Consider the following 20259-nt stretch of genomic DNA (forward strand, 5'->3'; position numbering starts at 1 on the left):
GAAGAAAAATCCTGACTGCGGGCGGGTTTGCAGAGCTGGGAATTCTCCCATCTCCGTGAATCCAATCCATGAGGGAAAATCTGGGCCTCAATCTTTACAACGGTTATATCTGAGTGATGGCATGAACGGAAATCAGGATCATGCAGGACAGGAGCAAATCTGTCCGCTTCGCAAAAGCTGTTCTGTGAGCGAAAGATGTACATGTGGTTCCAGTTTTGATTTTGTAAAAGCAGATTAATATGATAACAGATTTGAGAGCATCTGTCACATCTTGTAGAGAACAAATCATCACAAAAGAGCAATCATAAAGTACACAAAAAGGAAAAACAACCCCTATTATTTTCTGACTTTTTCCTCTGCAAGAGGCCAAATAGCTACTCATGTAAAGAAGTTAAAATTTATTTGACCTACAAGCTTATTTCAACCACTTCCTACTGGGAGCGCCAGGGCAAAGTTCTTATCAGGTCAAGTTAGCAACTAACTATTACTAATGTGCTCCAGATTTCACACTACTTGTGAGCAGCTCCACAGGAGATCAGCAAATATAAAATAAAATCAGCACAAGATTTTCAATAAAACATCAGCATTATGCTTTTCTAATCACTTCAGGAAACATACTTCCTGCAACTATGAGGATGCCTACCAATTGGCTCCCAGAATTTGGCTATTGCTGCTCGAGTCAATTGTGGGAAGTTGCAAAATAGCAGCCCACCATTCACCTTTCTCATGGATGCCTCCTTCTCCCGAAGGAGGCAGCAGGGTTCTGCTTGGTTGAGTCCCTACAACAAAACAGGAAAACCAAATGTGCACCCGACCATTGCATGATGCCACTGAAATGGTGTCAAGGAGCTCTGTTAACATATCACGTAAACTCCTGTGTCTGCGTAGGTCTCACTCCCACAACTGAAAGATGAGCACGGAGGTGGATTGGCCAAGCTAAATTGCCCCTTAATTGGGAAAAAAGAATTGGGCACTCCAAATTTAAAAAAAACATATCACATAAATTGGAGGGAAATGGTGGCACCGTGGTGAAATATCTGGACTTGTAATGCAGAGGCCCAGGTTAATGCTTTGAGGACATGGGTTCAAATCCCAACATGGCAGCTGGCGAAATTTAAACTGAATTCATAAAATCTGGAATTGAAAACCAATCTCAGTAATGGTGGTCATGAAGCAATCATTGTGAAGATTGTCATAAAAATCAAACTGGTTCACGAGTCCTTTAGGGAAGAAATCTGTCGTCCTTATCTGATCTAGCCGACACGTGACTCCAGATCCACAGCAAAGTGCTCGAGTCTTAAATGCTCTCAGGGATGGGCAACAAATGCTGACCTTGCCAGCGACGCCCATATCCCAAGAAAGAATAAAGATAAAATAGGTATTTGTCTCCTCTTGGTTTAACTGCACAACCTAATGCAAACTTCCCCCCCATCGCCCCTCAACTTACTTTTGGCGTTGTTCCCTCTGGCCCCAGATACATAGTTACATGTTTTTCATCAGAAAAGTAACACTTGTTGAGGATATACATCACATTTTCATCCTAGCCTCCTTGAAATCACCCGTGCCTTAAGGGAGTAGGTAAGCAGCTGACTGGCTTACCAACATCACATTGAATTAGCTATGAGAAACATAACTGTAATCAGGGTCGAGATTCTCCGACCCTCCGCCGGGTCGGAGAATCGCCGGGGGCTGGCGTGAATCCCGCCCTCGCCGGTTGACGAATTCTCCGGCAGGGGGATTCGGCGGGGGCGGGAATCGCGCCGCGCCGGTTGGCGGCCCCCCCCCCCGGCGATTCTCCGGCCCGTATGGGCCGAAGTCCCGCTGCTAGGATGCCTGTCCCGCTGCCATGGATTAAACCACCTCTCTTACCGGCGGGACAAGGCGGCGCGGGCGGGCTCCGGGTCCTTGGGGGGGAGGCGGGGCGATCTGGCCCCGGGGGTGCCCCCACGGTGGCCTGGCACGCGATCGGGGCCCACCGATCCGCGGGCGGGCCTGTGCCGTGGGGGCACTCTTTTCCTTCCGCCTTCGCTACGGTCTCCACCATGGCGGAGGCGGAAGAGACTCCCTCCACAGCGCATGCGCGAGGATGCCGTGAGTGGCCGCTAACGCTCCCGCGCATGCGCTGCCCGGCAATGTCATTTCCGCGCCAGCTGGCGGGGCACCAAAGGCCTTTTCCGCCAGCTGGCGGGGCGGAAATTAGTCCAGCGCGGGCCTAGCCCCTCAAGGTTGGGGCTCGGCCCCCCAATGCCCGACTGATTTGCGCCGTTTTTGGCGCCGGTCGTCGGACATCGCGCCGATACCGGAAAATTTCGCCCCAGAGCACTATGCTCCGATTTACTGGTAGACAAAGAGCCGATTTAAACAGCATTCTCACCTGCTGCACTGCCACCAACTGGTGCCTCAGTGAGCTGCGTCTCTCCACTGTTAATAAAAAAAACCCACTCATATAAAATAAATTAATTTGAGACAACCTGAATTACTTACACTTTTCTGTTTCCAAATATGTGCAATGAGACTATGTGTTATAGAATTTCTTCATCATCATTGTTCTGGCCCCAGGCACATTCCAAAACACTGTTGCACAATGTACAACACCATAATGACGCCATATAAGAACTTTGAAACATGTGAAAGCTAAGATTAAGTAAACAGAACTGATACAGTGGCCCTAAAAACATGGCTTTTCATGCTAGAATCCCAACTCACATCCAGTCTGCTTTGATGCTGCTTCGTCATCTGTTCCTGAAACTTGAGCCTCCTCAGCAGTTCCTTAAAACCAACCATGGGCACTGGTATCAGCCTTGGAGTGGGTGGGGGAAAAGAGAGAACGAGACAGAATAGTTAGTAATGAAGATGCACACATCAGATGGACAATCAGAGTGTCATTCGTGCCGCTGAAGTGTGAAAGACAATCTGGAGATGCAGGATACCTGCTTTTCCGGGATATGCAAAGCCCTGTAAAGCAGTCTCACCCTACTCAGAAGCAATATGGAGAAAGTTTACTTCAAGCAAATAAAGGTTAATAGCCTTATGCGATTTGATATTATTCATGCATAGGATCGGACAGAGACAGCATGGATTTACGAAAGGGATCTAACTAGTAGAGTTGATGAGGGGTAGCCAGTGGATATGGATTATTTGGACTTTCAGAAGGCTTTCAACAAGATCCCACAAGGAGATTAGCGTGTCAAATGAAAGCTCATGGGAATAGGAGTAGTGTATTGAGATGGATAGAAAACTGGTTGGCAGACAGGAAACAAAGAGTAGAGAAAAAAAAATAGGTATGTTTCCAAATGGCAGGCAGTAGCAAGTAGGGTGCCACAGAGATCAGTGCTAGGATCCAAGTTATTCACAATGTATATTAATGATTTAGATGAGGGAACTAAAGGGGTCCATGAGATGTAGGAAAAGATGTATACCATTCGGCACATCAAGTTTGTTCTGCCGTTCAATGAGATCATGACTGATCTGATATAATCCTCAACTCCACTTTCCCGCCTTATCCCCATAACCCTTGATTCTCTTACCGATTAAAAATCTGTCTATCTTAGCCTTGAACATACTTAGTGACCCAGTCTCTACAGCTCTTGGTGGTAAAGAATGCCACAGATTCACTAACCTCAGAGAAGAAATTCCTCCTCATCTCGGTGAAAAATGGGCAACCCTTTATTCTGAGATTATGCCCTCTGGTCCTGGACTCTCCAATAAGGGGAAACAATCTCTCAGCATCTACCCTGTCCACTCCCCTGAGAATCCTACATGTTTCACCTCTCACTCTTCCAAACTTCAATGAGTGCAGTCCCTTCCTCCACATACCTCTCTTTGTAAGAAAGTCTCTCCATACCCAGGATCAATCTAGTGAACCTGCTCTAGTCTGTTCCACAGTCAGTATATCTTTCCTTAGATAAGGGGAGCAAAACTGTTCACAGTATTCCAGGTGTGGCTTAACTAGCACCGTCTGTAGTCATGGAAAGACTTTCCTATTTCTATACTCCACTCCCTTTGAAATAAAGGCCAACATTCTGTTTGCCTTCCCAATTACCTGCTGAACCTGCATGCTAGCTTTTTGTGATTTGTGCATGAGGTCCCCCAAATCCCACTGTGCTGCAGTTTTCAGTAGTCTTTCTCAGTTTAAATAATATTCAGCTCCTTTATTCTTCCTACCAAAGTGCATAACTTCACATTTTCCTACAGTATATTCCATCTGCCTTTTTTTCCCCACTTACCTAACCTGTCTATATCCCTCTGCAAATTATTTGCGTCAGTCTCACCTTCCCACCTATTTTTGTGTCATCTGCAAACTTGGCAATAGTACATTTATTTCCCTCATTCAAGCCTTTATATGTATATTGTAAATAAGTGTGTCCCCAGCACTGATCCCTGTGGCACTCCACTAGTTACAGGTTGCCATTCTGAAAATGTCTCTCTTACCCCAACTCTGTCTTCTATCAGTTAGCCAATTTTCTACCCATGCTAATATACTACCCCCTATACCATGGTTTTTTGTGTAGCCTTTTGCGCGATAACTTATCGAAAACTTTTTGGAAATCCAAGTGTATTATATCTACTAGTTCCCCTTTATCTATCCTGCGAGTTAGCACCTCAAAGAATTCTAATTAATTTGTCAGATATGATTTTCCATTCTTGAAGTCATGCTGACGGGTTGACTATATTATGCATTTCTAAATGCTCTACTAGTGTATCCTTTATAATGGACTCTAAACATTTTCTCAATGACAGAAGTTAAGCTAACTGGCCTATAGTTACCTATTTTTTTGTCTCCCTCCCTTTTTGAATAAGGGTGTTCATTGGCAGTTTTCCAATCCTCCGGGCTTTTTCCGGAATTTAAGGTTTCTTGGAAATCCTCAAATTTGCAGATGACACAAAGAAAATGTGGGAGAGTGAGCTGTAAGGAGGATGCAGAGATGCTTCAGTGTAATTTGAACGAGTTGAGTGAGTGGGCAAATGCAGTATAATATGGATAAATGTACACTCCTGTATGCTTCATCTGATGTTGGTGTCTATGTATTTACATTGTGTACCTTGTGTTGCCCCATTACGTATTTCCTTTCATGCACTAAATGATCTATTTGAGCTGCACGCAGAAAAATACTTTTCACTGTACCTCGGTGCACGTGACAATAAACAAATCCAATCCAAAATGTGAGGGTATTCACCTTGGTAGCAAAAACAGGAAGGCAGATTATCTGAATGCTTATAGATTGAGAGTGGGGAATGTGCAACAAGGCCTGCATGTCCTTCTACACCAGTCACTGAAGGTAAGAATGTAGGTGCAGCAGGCATCTGTTGGCATCTATAGCAAGAGAATTTGAACACAGGAGAAGGGATGTTTTGCCGCAGTTATACAGGGACTTGGTGAGGGCACATCTGGAATATTGTGTGCAGTTTAGGTCTCCTTATCTGAGGAAGGATGTTCTTGCTATGGAGGGAGTGCAGCGAAGGTTTACCAGACTAATTCCTGTGATGGCGTGATTGACGTAGGAGGAGAGATTGAGTCAGTTAGGATTATATTTATTGCAGTTTAAATGAATGAGGGGGGAGGGAGGGGGATCTCATAGAAACCTATAAAATTCTAAAAGGACTAGACAGGGTAGATGCAGGAAGGGTATACCCGATGGCGGGGGAGTCCAGAATCAGGGGTCACAGTATGAGGATAACGGGTAGACCATATAGGACTAAGATGAGGAGAAATTTCTTCATCCAGAGAGTGGTGAACCTGTGGCATTCGCTACCACAGAAAGCAGTTGGGGTCAAAACATTTTATGTTTTCAAGGAGTTAGATATAGCTCTTGATGCTGAAGGGATCAAAGGATACGGGGGTGGGGGGTGGAGAAAGAGTTGGAAATCAGTCATGATTGCAATGAATGGCGGAGCAGACTCAAAGGGCCGAAGGGCCTCCTCCTGCTCCTATTTTCTATATTCTCATTGTACGATTCCTCTATAGGTAGATTTATTGTCGAACAGGAGATTTCACTTATGGAAAACAGATATTTAATCACTTTTAAAGAGGGTGTAGAAAGAGCAATGGATACAACTTATAATTGCTCCTCAAAACTGAAGTTTTATATTATGTACATGCATGCAATAAAACATGCGCAGACAATGCTGGAGGTTAATGTCAAATGTGTTAATAGTCGTGATGCACAACCAATAACATGTTACACTAATTGTATTCTGGTATAACACCTCATGTGATAACAGTTCCTCTACCCCGTTAGAATGATGTAGTAATGTCACAGATTACATTTCTTTTGGGATCGGAAGGTGAGAGACCCCCAGCAAAACACCAACCCTCCCATAATAATCTTTCAAAAATGATTTCAGTTTTCTTATAAAATAAGCACAATAGGAGCTCCCTCCAGCGTTCTGCACAATGTTGCAAATGCTGGAGATCTAAATATTTTTGAAAAGCTCAGCAGGTCTGGCAGCATCTGTGAAGTGAGGAACAGAGTTAACGTTTCGAGTCCAATATGACTTCTTGGAAAAGTTTCAAAGAAGAGTCATTCTGGTGTGAGGGTCCTTCCTGTTGCTTCCCTTATTTCCCATTTCTTTTTCTTTGTTGTTATCATTTTTGATCCATGAATATTTAATAGACATGTATCATTAAGTCGAGTACAGGAAGTGAGGAACTCAAAAGCTGCAAAATAGTACACTGGTATGAAAATTTAGATTTCGAACAGAAGAACTCACGACTTTCTGGCACCTAAGAGATCGGAGTGATTCGGTTTGGTTGGTTGGCTGATAGCCAATTGATTGGCTCAGGATCACATCCTGCCGGCAACAGAAAGTGATTGGTTAAGCCAGTTTTGGGGGGGGGGGGGGGGGGGTTTCAGAGGACCCAGAGAGAAAGCTGAAAGAAGAAACTGTGAGTTGCTCTCTCTCTCTTTCTCCAAAAATGCATCCTGCCTGCTGTTTCTGAGATTGCAGAGAAGTCTCGAGATCCTGATGAATCTACAGTGAAAACCATTACAGACTGAAAGCAAGAACACCTAAATGAAGCCCTAGACTAAAAATAATCTAACTGGAAGATGGCCATCTTAACAGAGACTTTTATCCCTTTACTTTTCGTATTATTCTGTTTTACACCCCTCTTTCCCCACTGCGTTTGTCGGTCTTGTGTGTGTGTGTATATATATATATATGTGTATATATATATATATATATATATATATATATATATATATAGAGGATACGACGAGTTAAACAAGGGGGGGTTATGAATTAGATAATAGTTAACCAGTTATATTTGCTGCCTATTTAATTATAATTATTGTTATTAATAAAAATTGTGTTTAAATTTACAAACCAGCGCACTGTAGGGCAGCCAAAGACCAAAGACTTCGGATATTTCCTAAAAGTTAATAGTTAATTTCAATTGTGTTGCGACTCCAGGTCAAGTGGAGCTGGAATTGCGCGCACTAACCCAGGGTGTCGTAACACTGGACTCAAAATATTAACTTTGTTTTTCCCTGCCAGACCTGCTGAGCTTCTCCAGCACTTTGCTTTTATTTAAAATTTAGTGAGGTGAGAAGAAAAATCAAACATTTTGTTATAAAAAGCGAGTTGTAAGACTCAAAAGTCTGGAAAATTACACTGGCCCAAAGTATACTATGAAATAAAAATCATTTAGACATTGATTAAATGAACATTTCTCAAAAGTGGGAGAGCTATTTAGTTCAAATGTATTGCTGGCAAAATAGCAGTGAAGGTCTGCCCATGAGAAGGTCCTTTTGCTCCATTCTCTACACCTCACAGTCCTGCTCTTTCCCCTTCAGTTGCATGGTAAGAGCCTCCTGTTTTCAATTTCACTGAGCAAGGTGACTGGAGAAAGAACATGAGGTGGCTCCCCATTGCCTTCCTCTTGTGTGCTTAAAGGAAACGATTCCTCTTCCTGAAGGATCCTCTGCTTTTAAGCAGCGCTGCTCCTCAAGGTTCTGACTCTTTCGCCTTCACCACCAAAAATCTGCCGGTTCTACCATTTGGTTGTGGCTGGGGTAATTTGCAAAAGGGCTGTAATGACCTTCCCACTCTCCACGGTCTCAAACGACACTACTACCCTAGGTCTCTCATGAGGCAGCTTATAACATCCCTCAAACATAAAGCACAAGAAGGGAAAAAAAGCCAAATCTGTTTGTAATTATATAGTGTATTCAAAACATCAAAAACTGTCAAAGAAAACTAAAAATATTTCCTCTTTAACCAAGCCAAAACATCAAGTGGCCCGGTTCACTAAATAAGATTGGGAGCTCCATCACCGTGTTGGGACTGACTTGAAATTTCATCAAAATTAAGAAGAACTTGTAGATAAATCATAATGGGTACAAGTATTCATTTATTTTCACCATAAACCATTTTGGCTACTCTAGAACTATTAAAAAAAAAAAATAATTTAGAGTACCCAATTATTTTTTTCAATTAAGGGGCAATTTAGGGTGTTCAATCCACCTAGCTTGCACATTTTTGGGTTGTGGGGGCGAAATCCACACAAACACGGGGAGAATGTGCAAACTCCACACAGACAGTGACCCAGAGCCAGGATCAAACCTGGGACCTCGGTGCCGTGAGGCCGCAGTGCTAACCCACTGCTCCACCGTGCTGCCCTTTACTCTAGAATTATTAAGTAAGGAACACAAGGTGGTTCTGTCCCTGGTTGTACTTAATATGGTATCGTCAAAGGAACGGAGGCCCTGAAATGATACCGTAAGAGATTTGTGAACAACTACTCCATTCTTCACAAATCCCTCCCTGCCCTAGTAGGCTCTTATTTTGTACACAGGTTACTTCCATCGCAAAAACAAAACAGAGAGAAATTTCAGATGAACATAATCAATGTTTGCACACAACACATTAAACTTTATACAAATTATATAAACATAGACACAAAATAATTATGTAAACAGAAGTAAAAACCAGTACTTTAACAGTTTTCAACAGTCGTGCAGTGGGGCTTGTAAGCAAAGGATATGGAGAAACCTACTTTTCAGGGTCAGGATTGTCAACTTTAGCCTGCTCCCAAATTATTGGATCAACACCTGTAATGGAAAATGGCACCAGTAATTTTAACATTCACTCCTAGAATTTCTTCAAGATTAATGTTTTGTTAGAACAGATAAGTGAACAATAGTTTTGTATTCCTACAACATCATATTGCTGTGACTCACAGAACTTCATTAAAATCAACATTCCATCAACTTTCAATTGCAGCCCAGAGAGTAATACTATTGAAACTTTGTTTAATGGGTGGTACGGCGGCGCTGTGGTTAGCACTGCTGCGTCACAGCGCTGAGGTATCGGGCTCGATCCTGGCACCGGGTCACTGTCTGTGTGGAGTTTGCACATCCTCCCCGTGTTGCATGGGTCTCACCTCCACAACTCAAAGAAGTGCAGGGTAGGTGAATTGGCCGTGCTAAATTGCCCCTTAATTAGAAAACAGAAATAATTGGGTACATAAATTTATTTATTTTTAAAAAAAATTTGTTTAATAAATAACATGAGAAAAGAGAAGTTAAAACAAAATCCTTTTATAATTTGGATGTAAAATTGAGGCTGAAAGATCATAGAACTTTCATAACCTACAATTTATTGCACCACTGATATTTGGAGCATTGAATTTTATACATTAAACTTCACCTTTGCTCCTGACATTTCCACGGGTAGCAGTAATGCTGCTCCCCAATCAAAATGTCACGTATACCCACATGGGGCGGCACGGTAGCACAATGGTTAGCACTGTTGCTTCACAGCACTAGGGTCCTAGGTTCGATTCCCAGCTTGGGTCACTGTCTGTGCGCAGTCTGCACGTTCTCCCCATGTCTGCGTGGGTTTCCTCCCACAAGTCCTGAAAGGTGTGGTTAGGTAATTTAGACATTCTAAATTCTCCCTCTGTGTACCCAAACAGGTGCCGGAATGTGGCGACTAGGAATTTTTCACGGTAACTACATTGCAATGTTAATTTAAGCCTACTTGTGACAATAAAAAGATTATTATTATGATCCAAGAAGATTCAGGTACATATTTTATAAATCTCACCTTCCCCTTCCTTCCTAATGCACTCAAGGACTTGAACACAAAAATTAAAGCTGCCACTCCAGTGCTGTACTGAGGGAGTGCTGCCCTGTCAGAGGTGCTGTCTTTTGGATGTACCTTAAACTGAGGCCCCACCTGCCTACTAGGTTTGAAATAAAAGATCCCGTGGCACTATTTCAAAGACGAGCAAGGGAGTTGTCTCTGGCGACTTGGCCAATATTTATTCCTCCATCAGCATCACAAAAATCAGATTATCTGGTCATTATCACATTTGTGTTTGTGCTGAGCACAAACTGGTGGCTCGGTTTCCTACATCAGCGACGACACTTCAAAAAGCACTTCACTGGCTGTAAAGTACTTTGAGACATCCGATGGTCATGAAAAGTGCGATATAAATGCAAGCATTTTTTTCAATAATCAAGATGGATAAACAGGCGTTTGTCTTCTGAGGCAAGTGGCCCCAAGTCCCAAGTGTCTCAGACAGTTCACACTATAACTTTATCAAGTGGTTTCCTAGCCCAATATTCTAATTCAGAAGCTACTGATCCACATTACCCTGTTCATTTCTAAGAACAGTTTGTATTATATAACACTAAAATTTCACTCCATACCGGCAGGTGGGTTCTGCAGCAGTTGTTTCATCTGAGCCGGAGAAAGTTCTGTCCTGGGCAGGGCAACAATCACTCCTAACTGCATCAGAAGAGTCTTCACATTAACTTGCTCCAGTGAACTGTAGAGGTTTGTCGCTGAAACCCTTCTGGAATTCCCATTTGGAAAACGTTCAACAACATAGATCACCATTTCTGTTCTGAAAATAAAAATAAATTGTCTTTACCTCTACATGTGATCATGCGATGTGCCTTCAATTTAAATCACCTCTCGACTAAACTGATCAGTTAACCAAACTATGGGCATCTTATGTCTTGTGTACACAAGTATTTTAATCTTCCCAGAAAAATGCAAATCAATAAGAATCTCAATTCTCTTCATCTATAATCAGTAAGACATCAGAGTGAAAAGTACTTGGAAGCTTACTGTTATTTAAACTTTTAAGTATCAATGGAATTTTATTCTTTGGCATGCTTCAGATTAGTTACAGTGTAGCTATTGAAACTATCTCAGAGAGAAGAGGAGTAAACAGTTTTGATATTTAGGCCCACCTAGGTCATACATATAAATGATCCAATCATTGTTTGGCGCGCAATGTGTTTTTCAGAAGCCTGAAGAAGCTTGTACAGGTCAAAGAATTATAATAGTTTCTAGATTACCTAATATATATTTCCTTTATTTACCATCAATTAAACTCAACTCCCAAGTTCTACTGATGGCACACCTATCACCTCTTAATGCCTATAGTGGCAGGAGAATGGGTGGCATTGTCTGAGATACTACTCTTCTTCTTGAATTCCAGGCTAGACCTTTGGGAAGAAGTCTAATTTCTCAAAGTTATAAGGGATCTTATTGTGTTTCTGGCATTTCTGGCTTTGTTTCAGATTTCCATCGTCTGTAGAATTTTGGTTCTGTTCGAAGAAATTGTTGGGAATTTAACTGAAAGTACTGTCTTGCCTCCAGCTGTGCTACAGCCGACACAGGACAGTTAGAACGTTTCTACAGCACAGAAAGAGGCCATTCGGCCCATCGTGTCACCTCCTGCCATCAAGCACTTGTCTAGGGCAGCACGGTAGCACAGTGGTTAGCACAGTTTCTTCACACCGCCAGGACCCCGGGTTGATTCCTGACTTGGGTCACAGTCTGTGCGGAGTCTGCACGTTCGCCCCGTGTCTGCGTGGGTTTCCTCCGGGTGCTTCAGTTTCCTCCCACAGTCCAAAGATGTACAGGTTAGGTGGATTGGCCATGTTAAATTGCCTTTAGTGTCCAAAAAGGTAGGTGGGGTTGCAGGGATGGGGTGGAGGTGTGGGCTTGGGCGAGATGCTCTTTCCAGGGGCCGGTGCAAACTCGATGGGCCTCGTGGCCTCGTTCTGCACTGTGGATTCTATGATTCTACTCTAATCCATTTTCCAGCACTTGGCCCGTAGTTTTGTATACTGTAGCATTTCAAGTGCGCATCTAAATACTTCTTAAATGTTTGAGGATTCCTGCCTCTGCCACCCTTTCAGGCAGTGATTTCCAGATTCCCACCACCCTCTAATCCTCCTGCGCCTTACCATAAATCTATGCCCATTATGCCCCAAGGTGAAATGTTCCTTCCTATCCAACCTATCTATGCCCCTGATAATTTTATGCACCTCAATCAGGACCCTCCTCAGTCTTCTCTGCTCCATGGAAAACAACCCCAGCCTATCCGGTCTCTCTTGATACCTGAAACGCCCCAGCCCTGGCAACATCCTGGTTGAACTCCTCTGCACCCTCTCTAGTGCAGCCACTTTCTGCCTATAGTGTGGTGACCAGAACTGCACACAAGACTCCAGCTTTGGCCTAACCAGTGTTCGATACAGCTCCATCATAACCCCCTGCTCTTATATTCTCTGCCACGGTTCATAAAGGTAAGTATCAATGCTGAAAACATCTAGAAATGTATCCCTGTCATTATCAATTTCCCTTCACCATATGCAAAGAGTAATGTAAAATTAACTGACTGGCATATAGTGCACTTACTGATCATCTGGAAGTGCTCGGATTCCTTCAACATTCACCATGATTTGCTGCAACCCTCCAAGAATTTTGTGCAATGATTCCACTATCAGTTGCTGCTGGTTTCGAATGTCTGCCTCTTTTTTGTTAAAAGCCAAAGCTACCAGACCATCCTCATCTTTATTACTAGGTATACAGCTGAAACCAACGGTCTATGGAAAAATGCAAAACATTGGAGTTTTAAGATTAATTACATTCATACGTCTTCAACATTTGAGTCTTGGATTGTACAGAAACCGAACAAGACTAAGACAACATGGATGCCGGCAGCAACGCCCATGCACAAGTTAGAAATGTAAAATGCGGACTTCCGGTTGCGGCGATGCGGAGCCAAGCCGCACGTTTCGGCAGCTCCCGCGACAACGGACTTTCGGGCTCACTAGAGGAGCCCCAACGGAGCTTTTTTGATCGGATCCCGTGTGGGAAGGTGCAGTAAGGTCCCCCCTTATGATATATGGCCGAGATCAGCGGTGGAGCGGCAAGAAAAGAGGCTCTGGAGCAGCGTCAAAATTGAGGGGGGAAAAGCAAGATGGCGGAGGGGGGAGATCGAGCAGCATGGGGGCCGGACCAGCAGGAGTTCCTTAAGCGCTGTGTGGAGGAGCTTAAAAAGGAGGTGCTGGCACCAATGCTGTTGGCGATCGAGGGGCTGAAGGAGACACAGAAGGCCCAGGCGGTGGAGCTTCGTGAAGTGAGGGATAAAACGAATGAGAACGAGGACAAGATCCTGGGCCTGGAGGTAAAAATGGAGGCGCACGAGGCGGAGCACAGGGGGTGAGCCGAGAGAATCGAGGTCCTGGAGAACAGGTCGCGGAGGAAAAACCTCCGGATTCTGGGTCTTCCCGAAGGAGTGGAGGGAGCTGACGCCGGGGCGTATGTGAGTGCGATGCTCCATTCGCTGATGGGAGCGGAGGCCCCTCCGACCCCCTTGGAGTTGGAGGGGGCTCACCGGGTCCTGGCGAGGAGACCCAAGGCTGATGAGCCGCCAAGGGCGATAGTGGCAAGGTTCCATCGCTTCACGGATAAAGAAAGTGTGCTGAGATGGGCCAAGAAGGTGCGGAGCAGTAGATGGGAGAATGCGGTGATCCGAGTCTACTAGGACTGGAGCGCGGAGGTGGCAAGGAGGAGAGCTGGCTTCAATCGGGCCAAGGCGGTGCTGCATAAAAAAAGTGTCAGGTTCGGCATGTTGCAGCCTGCGCGACTGTGGGTCACCTATCAGGACCGACACCATTATTTTGAAACGGCAGAAGAGGCTTGGACCTTTATCCAGACGGAAAAACTGGACTCGAACTGAGGGGATGTGGCTGTGGGGGGGGGGGGGGGGGGGGGGGGGGGGGGGGGGGACAATGCTGGATTCATGAAACGGATGTTGCGGCGTATCCCAGACCTGGAAGTAGGGAGCCTGATAATGGGTGGGGATTTTTCATAGAATTTACAATGCAGAAGGAGGCCATTCGGCCCATCGAGTCTGCACCGGCTCTTGGAAAGAACACCCCACCCTCGGTCAACACCTCCACCCTATCCCTATAACCCAGCAACCCCACCCAACACTAAGGGCAATTTTGGACACTAAGGACAATTTATCATGGCCAATCCACCTAACCTGCACATCTTTGGACTGTGGGAGGAAACCGGAGCACCCGGAGGAAACCCACGCACACACGGGGAGGATGAGCAGACTCCGCACAGACAGTGACCCAAGCCGGAATTGAACCTGGGACCCTGGAGCTGTGAAGCAATTGTGCTATCCACAATGCTACCGTGCTGCCCGCATTTTAACACGGTGCTGGACCCAGCATTAGATCGCTCCAGATCTAGGACGGGGAAAGAGGCAGGCCACGGCCAAGGTGCTGAGGGGGTTTATGGACCAGATGGGGGGCATAGATCCGTGGAGATTTGCCAGGCCTTTGGCCAGAGAATTCTTTTTTCTCCCACGTTCATAAGGCCTACTCCCGGATAGATTTTCTTGTTATGGGCAGGGCACTGGTCCCGAAAGTAGATGGAACGGAATATTCGGCCATAGCCATTTCAGACCATGCCCCGCATTGGGTGGAGCTAGAGCTGGATGAGGAGAGGGACCAACAGCCATCCAGTTGTGGAGGCTGGTTGTGGGACGGCTGGCAGACGAGGAAGTGTGCGGGAGGGTGCGGGGGTGTATCGAAAGGTATCTGGAGGCCAACGACAACGGGGAGGTGCAGGTGGGAGTAGTAAGGGAGGTGGTGAAGGCGGTGGTTAGGGGAGAGTTAATCTCCATCAGGGTTCATAGCGCAAAGAGGGAGGGCAGGGAAAGGGAGAGGTTAGTAGGGGAGATTTTAAGGGTGGATCGGAGCTATGCAGAGGCTCCCGATGAGGGACTACACAGGGAGAGACAAAGTCTCCAGACGGAGTTCGACCTGTTGGCCACAGGGAAGGCAGAGGCACAGTGGAGGAAGGCACAGGGGGCGGCATATGAATATGGGTAGACGGCGAGTCGGATGCTGGCACATCAGCTCCGTAAGATGACGGCAGAGAGGGAAATAGGTAGAGTCAAAGATGGCAGGGGAACTACGGTGCGGAGAAAGTGAATGAGGCTTTTAAGGCCTTTTACGAGGAGCTGTATAGGTCCCAACCCCCAGGGGGAAAAGAGGGGATGCGGCGATTTCTGGACCAATTGAGGTTCCCAAGGGTGGAGGAGCAGGAGGTGGTTGGTTTGGGGGTGCCAATTGGGGTGGAGGAGCTGGTTAAAGGACTGGGGAGCATGCAGGCAGGGAAGGCCCCGGGGCCGGATGGGTTCCCGGTGGAGTTTTATAGGAAGTATGTAGACCTGTTAGCCCCGTTGTTGGTAAGGATCTTCATTGAAGCAAGGGAGGGGGGGAACCCTGCCCCTGACAATGTCGGAGGCGACGATCTCTCTGATCTTAAAACGGGATAAGGACCCACTGCAATGTGGGTCGTATAGACCGATCTCGCTCCTTAACGTGGATGCTAAGTTGCTGGCAAAACTTAGGATGGTCACCTCAGCACTTCGCTTTACCGCAAACCTACGGATAACCTCACGATGCTCCACTTCTCCAGCTTCCACCCTAAACACATTAAAGAAGCCATCCCCTATGGGCAAGCTCTCCGTATACACAGGATCTGCTCAGACGAGGAGGAGCGTAACAGACATCTACAGACGTTGAAAGATGCCCTCGTACGAACGGGATATGGCACTCGGCTCATCGATCGACAGTTCCAATGCGCCACAGCGAAAAACCGCACCGACCTCCTCAGAAGACAAACATGGGACACAACCGACAGAATACCCTTCGTCGTCCAGTACTTCCCCGGAGCGGAGAAACTACGACATCATCTTCACAGCCTTCAACACGTCATTGATGAAGATGAACATTTTGCCAAGGTCATCCCCACACCCCCACTACTTGCCTTCAAACAACCGCGCAACCTCAAACAAACCATTGTTTGCAGCAAACTACCCAGTCTTCAGAACAGTGACCATGACACCACACACCCTGCCATGGCAATCTCTGCAAGACGTGCCAGATCATCGACATGGATACCACCATTACACGTAAGAACACCACCCACCAGGTACGCGGTACATACTCGTGCGACTCGGCCAATGTTGTCTACCTCATACGCTGCAGGAAAGGATGTCCCGAAGCGTGGTACATTGGCGAGACCATGCAGACACTGCGACAACGAATGAACGGACATCGCGCGACAATCACCAGGCAGGAATGTTCCCTTCCAGTCGGGGAACATGTCAGCAATCAAGGGCATTCAGCCTCTGATCTCTGGGTAAGCGTTCTCCAAGGCGGCCTTCAGGACGCGCGACAACGCAGAATAGCCGAGCAGAAACTTATAGCCAAGTTCCGCACACATGAGTGCGGCCTCAACCGGGACCTGGGATTCATGTCGCATTACATTCATCCCCCACCATCTGGCCTGCAAAATCCTACCAACTGTCCTGGATTGACACAATTCACACCTCTTTAACCTGAGGTTACCCCATCTCTGGATCTGTAAAGATTTAATCACCTGCTAATGCTCGCATTCCAAGCATTGTCTGGCAGCTTTGAATTTGTCTATATATTTGTTTCTGGAACATACCTCTTCATTCACCTGAGGAAGGAGCAGCGCTCCAAAAGCTAGTGACATCGAAACAAACCTGTTGGGACTTTAACCTGGTGTTGTAAGACTTTGTACTGTGCTCACCCCAGTCCAACGCCGGTATCTCCACATCATGGCAAAAATGTTGGCCACGAGGATTGAGGACTGTGTCCCGAGGACCAGACGGGATTCGTAAAGGGTAGACAGTTAAATACTAATGTGCGAAGGCTCCTAAATGTGATAATGATGCCATCGGTGGAGGGAGAAGCGGAGATTGTGGCAGCCATGGATGCGGAGAACGCCTTTGATCGGGTAGAGTGGGAGTATCTCTGGGAAGTGTTGAGGAGGTTTGGGTTCGGGGGAGGGTTTATCAGTTGGGTTAAGCTCCTGTATAAAGCCCCGGTGGCGAGTGTGGTCACGAACCGGCGAAGGTCGGAGTATTCCCGGTTGTATCGAGGGACGAGGCAGGGGTGCCCCCTGTCCCCTCTGCTGTTTGCATTAGCAATTGAACCTTTGGCCATGGCGTTAAGGGAGTCGGGGAAATGGAAGGAGGTGGTTCGAGGGGGAGAGGAACATGAGTGTCGCTGTACGCAGACAACCTGTTGCTGTACGTGGCAGATCCAGTAGAGGGGATGGTTGAGGTAATGCAGATCCTAAGGGAGTTTGGAGACTTTTCGGGCTATAAGCTCAATATGGGAAAGAGCGAGCTCTTTGTGATCCACCCGGGGGACCAGGGAAGAGGGATAGACGACCTACCGTTGAGGAGGGCGGAAGGGAGCTTTTGGTACTTGGGGATTCAGGTAGCTAGGAGCTGGGGGGCACTGCACAAGCTTAATTTGACGTGGCTGGTGGAACAGATGGAGGAGGACTTTAAAAGGTGGGACATGCTGCCATTCTCGCTGGCGGGTAGGGTACAGTCGGTTAAAATGGTGGTCCTCCCGAGGTTTCTTTTTGTATTCCAATGCATCCCAATTGTGATTACGAAGGCCTTTTTTAAGAGGGTAAGTAGGAGCATTATGGGATTTGTGTGGGCGAGTAAGACCCTGAGGGTAAGGAGGGGGTTCCTGGAGCGTAGCGGGGATAGAGGAGGGCTGGCGCTGCCGAATTTGGGTGGTTACTATTGGGCAGCCAACGTGGCAATGATCCGTAAATGGTGATGGAGGGAGAGGGGGCAGCGTGGAAGAGGCTGCAGATGGCGTCCTGCAAAGGAATGAGCCTGGGGGCGCTGGTGACGGCACCGCTACCGCTCTCGCCGACAAGGTATACCACGAGCCCGGTGGTGGCGGCAACACTAAAGATCTGGGGGCAGTGGAGACGGCACAGGGGTGCGACGGGAGCCTCGGTATGGTCCCCGATTAGCGACAACCATCGGTTTGTCCCAGGAAAGCTGGACGGGGGGTTTCAGAGCTGGCATCGGGCAGGGATCAGAAGAATGAGGGACCTGTTCATTGACGCGACGTTTGCGAGCTTAAGGGCGCTGGAGGAGAAATTTGGGCGACCCCCAGGAAACACTTTCAGATACATGCAAGTGAGGGCATTTGTGAGGCGACAGGTGAGGGAATTTCCGCTACTCCCGGCTTGGGGATTCAAAATAGGGTGATTTCAGGTGTATGGGTTGGTGAGGGCAAGGTGTCGGCGATATACCAGGAGATGAAAGAAAAAGGGAGGCTTTGGTAGAGGAGCTGAAGGGTAAATGGGAGGAGGAGTTGGGGGAGGAGATTGAGGAGGGGCTATGGGCTCATGCCCTAAGTAGGGTTAATTCCTCTTTCTCGTGTGCCAGGCTTAGCCTGATACAATTTAAGGTGGTTCACAGAGCGCATATGACGGGGGCGAGGCTGAGTAGGTTCTTTGGGGTGGAGGACAGATGTGGGAGGTGCTCATGAAGTCTGGCGAACCATGTCCATATGTTTTGGTCATGCCCGGCACTGGAGGGGTTCTGGAGAGGAGTGGCGGGAGCAATATCTAAGGTGGTGAAAGTCCGGGTCAAGCCAAGCTGGGGGCTAGCAATATTTGGAGTAGTGGACGAGCCGGGAGTGCAGGAGGCGAAAGAGGCCGGCATTCTGGCCTTTGCGTCCCTAGTAGCCCGGCGAAGGATCTTGCTAATGTGGAAGGAGGCGAAGCCCCCCAGCGTGGAGGCCTGGACAAACGATATGGCTGGGTTTATCAAGTTGGAGAGGATAAAGTTTGCCTTGAGAGGGTCTGCGCAGGGGTTCTACAGGCGGTGGCAACCGTTCCTAGACTATCTCGCGGAGCGTTAGATGACGGTCGGACAGCAGCAGCAGCAACCCGGGGGGGGGGGGGGGGTCTGTCTGGGGGGTATTTGAGCAAGAAAATACACGAAGGATCTGGAAAACTGACATGTACGGGAGGAATCCAATGTACAAAGCTCTGTAACATATCGTTTTACCATGCTCATGTCTTGCTATGTGCGCTGTCTATCTTTTTGTTACGGGGAGGGGGGGGGGGTTTGTTTGTAAGGGTGAAAAATTGTGTTAAAATTCTAAATAAATATATATTTAAAAAAAAAATAGACTATCAGGTCACAGGTTATAACAATGGTGGGGAAATGGCTTCACTATTCCTGGAAGAAAAATCTTTTGAAATAAGTAAACATTATCTGGGCAAAAATCAGGATGGGGCTATTACAGTAGAATAACAATGCATTGTCCAATGTCATACATGAAGAAGTCACTTGGTTATAAGTGCTTAATGAAGGGTCATGACGTGGAGATGCCGGCGTTGGACTGGGGTGAGCACAGTAGGAAGTTTTACAACACCAGGTTAAAGTCCAACAGGTTTGTTTCGAATCACTAGCTTTTGGAGCACAGCTCCTTCCTCACCCGATGAAGGAGCTGTGCTCCGAAAGCTAGTGATTAGAAACAAACCTGTTGGCTTTTAACCTGGTGTTGTAAAACTTCTTACTGTGCTCACCCCAGTCCAACGCCGGCATCTCCACGTCATGACCCGGGGGGGGGGGGGGGGGGGGGGGGGGGGGAGGGGGGGGGGGGGAGAGATCGTTCGTTGGGGGGGTGGATGGAGGGGGAAGGGGGGGTTTCTCTGAGGGACATTTGAGCAAGAAAATACATGAATGATCTGGAGACTGACATGTACGGGAAGAATCCTATGTACAAAGTTATGTATCGTATTGACTGGCCATGTTCATGTCTTGCCACACAAGCTTTATTTCTTTTCTTTGTTACCGGGGGGGGGTTTGTTTAAATGGTTGAAAATATTGTTAAAAAATTCTTAATAAAAACATAGTTTAAAAAAAAAGAAATGTTAAATGCTAACGAGCACTAACCCCTACAGCATAGTTCGCATGGTCATGTATTTCAGTAGCACATGGCTGCCTATGTCATAAATTATAATGATGAGCTTCCAGGCCCATTTCGTGTTGTGAATGTTGGACACCTTTGATAGAATAATACAATCTGCTGCTCCAATAGCAACAAAGTAGTATAGTAGTCAGTT

The 20259-nt window shown here is 46.6% G+C and overlaps 1 protein-coding gene across 4 annotated transcripts in view; it reads right to left on the reverse strand.

Annotated features, from left to right (window-relative positions):
* The window catches only part of nup54 (nucleoporin 54), a 101319-nt gene that overhangs the window by 17227 nt on the left and 63833 nt on the right, over window positions 1–20259 (reverse strand). For all 4 annotated transcript variants that reach the window (XM_072496312.1, XM_072496310.1, XM_072496313.1 and 1 more), the window contains 4 exons: window positions 12664–12851; window positions 10659–10855; window positions 8999–9053; window positions 2707–2800 (listed from right to left, as the gene is read on the reverse strand). In XM_072496312.1, the coding sequence (XP_072352413.1) occupies window positions 2707–2800; window positions 8999–9053; window positions 10659–10855; window positions 12664–12851 (534 nt within the window). The remainder of the gene's footprint in view (window positions 1–2706; window positions 2801–8998; window positions 9054–10658; window positions 10856–12663; window positions 12852–20259) is intronic.

This window comes from Scyliorhinus torazame, chromosome 3 (assembly GCF_047496885.1).
Source record: "Scyliorhinus torazame isolate Kashiwa2021f chromosome 3, sScyTor2.1, whole genome shotgun sequence".
NCBI classification, from domain to species: domain Eukaryota; kingdom Metazoa; phylum Chordata; class Chondrichthyes; order Carcharhiniformes; family Scyliorhinidae; genus Scyliorhinus; species Scyliorhinus torazame.